The sequence below is a fragment of the Frankliniella occidentalis genome, unplaced genomic scaffold (assembly GCF_000697945.3).
Source record: "Frankliniella occidentalis isolate FOCC.00 unplaced genomic scaffold, Focc_3.1 Scaffold4314, whole genome shotgun sequence".
NCBI lineage: Eukaryota > Metazoa > Arthropoda > Insecta > Thysanoptera > Thripidae > Frankliniella > Frankliniella occidentalis.
The window spans coordinates 1-3034 of NW_026271362.1; the positions used below are offsets into that span (position 1 = coordinate 1).

Sequence of the window (3034 nt, forward strand, 5' to 3'; positions counted from 1 at the left end):
ATTAGTTTACCTAGCGAAAGGCAAGACCTTGTAGGCTTCGTGTGTAATATTGTCTTTTTAAATAAATAAAATATCAGATAATTCACGAGTTGGTTGCATGGAATTGATGTGGCTAGTGATCCCAGTGTTGTATCCCCTGCGCCGTGGTGACTTCTGATATTTGTGATTCCATGCATTATTTTACCTATGTTTTATTATTTGAACTAGATGTGAGGACTACTCAAGGATGGGAGCCACTTGCAAAGATAACAGATCTCTATTCAATTTTTTTTAATGAATTGCAAGTCACTGAGTAAAACTATGTACGAATCAAAGAAAACTCAATACAGCAAAATACCGGTATTCAAAACATAAAACAAAATACCTACTCATTGATTTAACACGTATACAATCTTGAATTCTATCAAAAATAATTTTACAAAGATAAACATTAAAGTACGGTAATCAAAGCTGGTAGTTCGAATCTTGATAGACCTATGATGGCTAGATTGAATTTCAGATAACATGGGGTAGAACTTATCAAAAATAATTGTACAACGATAAACATAAAAGTAATCAAAACTGGTAAAGTCAAACTTCGAAATCTTATCAAAAATAATTGTACAACGATAAACATAAAAGTAATCAAAACTGGTAGAGTCAAACCCTGTTATAACGTTTACGGATGTAGCGTTTACCCGCTTATAACGTCGCGATTTCCTAGAACCAAAATCCAATTTTCCATGCAAAATTAACCCGCTTATAACATCGCGATTTTACTTCCCCGAGGTGCAACGCTATAACAGGGTTTGACTGCAGTTGGAATCTTGCTAGACTTATGACTAGACTGCGATTTTGGGATATAACATAGTGCACAAATTGCATCGGTGACTCGAATTAAGGCGTTTCAAATACGTAGGATCTCCTAATTTTCAAAGGCAATTGTATCTGGCGCATTGGCCTTGTCCTTTTCATTGGCTGCTCCTAGAAACAAACAAAAAGTGGTACATGAGGAAGTTAAGGTGTGGTGTCAGAATTGGTTTTTAAAGAGTATTATTATGTTAACTTACAGTTCCAGTTATCTCACCTACATGAAAAAAAAGAAATGGAAAACACCATTATATTTTTATAAATTTGTCAATAGACCCAATGAACCTAATAAATAATTATAGAAGACTTACCATGTGATAAAGGTTCACTGTAACTTCTTTTTGGACCTGTTGAGAGAAATGACTTTTAAAACACAAATAAAAATAGATGTAAGAAAAATAAAAATTTATGAGAAAAGCATTAGTGCCAATTTTACAAAAAGTTGCCTGGGAAACCAAATGACAACTGATTTTGTTGACAAAGCTGGAGAAGTTACCACACAAGGCGTGTTCCTCCCTGATAATAACCTTTCTGTTTGCGCTGGGTTACATTGATCCGCTTCCCTGGTGACACTATTTTTTCACTTGACTTGTCTAGGAAGGATACAAAAATAAATGTCAAGTACATATGGGAAGTAGGTTCACAAATTTAATTTTGTTTGCATAAGACAGAAGATCTTATCTTTACCTTTCGGAGCCCAAAACAAAAATGGTTTGTCTTTCGTACAGGATGAAGCAAAACATCCATAATACTCCCAGCCAAGGCATGGACCAGGTGTTTTTATAGTTTTCCTGCAACAGAGAGAAGCATAAACTATACAGGCATCTCTTAGCATTGTAACTTACAACAGAAAATTTTCTGCAGCTGCAATGCAATTTACAATACTATATCCTTGTTGCCACATGTGTGACACTTCCATGATGGGTTGTACCTATTTGTCTTGGTTGGTTTGACTGCAAAAGACAATTTTTATCAGTTGAGAAATATTTAGGTATTATACTCAGGTCTTCCTAGGTAAAGTATTGTCTAACCTTTTCTGGAGCATGGTAGACAGACTCTGTCATTCCCACCATATCCCTCTACACCATTTGGGTTTTGTACAGAGCAGCCAAATGAATGGACTGGTACATGACACTCTGCACACTTGTGAGCAGAGTTGGGTCCAGGAGGTCCATTAACTTCACATACTGGACATGCATTACTATTTAGGTTTCCACTTTCAATTCCTAGAAGAGAGATCACTTCTCTAAATTGTATTATTGCAGCATAGGTAAAAATAAAAAATATTTTCTTTACGACCAACATCAACTATTCCTGTATATATTCCAACCCATGCCGCCTCGTAATAGATCCATACAATTTCTTACTTTTCTAATAGTAATAGTTTGAAAGACCTACCATCTAGTACTTCGCTCAAGGTAGAATCCAAACCATCACCATTGACAAATTCCTCTTTGACTGGGCAGGGTGCATCGTCTGTATCTGAATCTATTGTTATAACTTCAACTCCTTCTGAATCAACCTTATCCACACCTAAGAGAAGCAAATACTCATCAAAATATTGAAAAATCCAAAATTCTGATTAGTGCATTTAAGAAAGAAGCATGCAGCATTTTTAGATGAAAATACTAGAGAGAATTGATTTACAGCATTATTAAAGGCTACATTTTGCCGAACAACATAAGAAGTTTACGGCCAAAGGAAAAGCAGGGACACACAAAACTGTCCAATCACTTTCATTACTAACACTCAGTGTTTTTTTACTTAGCTCAAAGAAAACTCACTACAGTTACTAAAAAATGGGAAAATGGCCAAACGTGTAATTCACAGGAAAATACTACCCAAAATTGGTCAAACTACTACAAATTAGGAGCTTGATTAAATCAGATAGGTGAGCCATAAGAGGAGGCAAAAGACAAAGTAGCTGTTTAAAATGACAGAACCAAGTAGAACTATGGAAGCGACAACGGATAAAATAAGTTTCGGCAAAGTTGTCATCAGCGACACTCATTGAAGAACAGTTAAGGTGAGCTGTATATGAAACCATGCAAGACTTTGGCAAAGTGGCAATGAAGATAGCTGGGTAGATATCAAGGCAGTAGAAAATGGCGTACACTTTAGACTTACAATCTAGTCCTGAAAAGGACTAACCAGTCCTGAAAAGGACTTCTGATCCAGCACAAAA

General features: G+C 35.8%; 1 protein-coding gene across 1 annotated transcript; it reads right to left on the reverse strand.

Moving 5' to 3' along the window:
• Window positions 1–255: 255 nt before the first annotated feature.
• On the reverse strand, window positions 256–2427 carry LOC113214292 (uncharacterized; the record flags this gene model as incomplete). The annotated part of the gene is made up of 8 exons (XM_052276759.1): window positions 256–963; window positions 1050–1066; window positions 1161–1196; window positions 1377–1442; window positions 1537–1640; window positions 1730–1802; window positions 1881–2075; window positions 2248–2427. Coding segments are annotated over 8 exons (758 nt in total), but the record flags the coding sequence as incomplete, so codon positions are not given.
• Window positions 2428–3034: the final 607 nt, after the last annotated feature.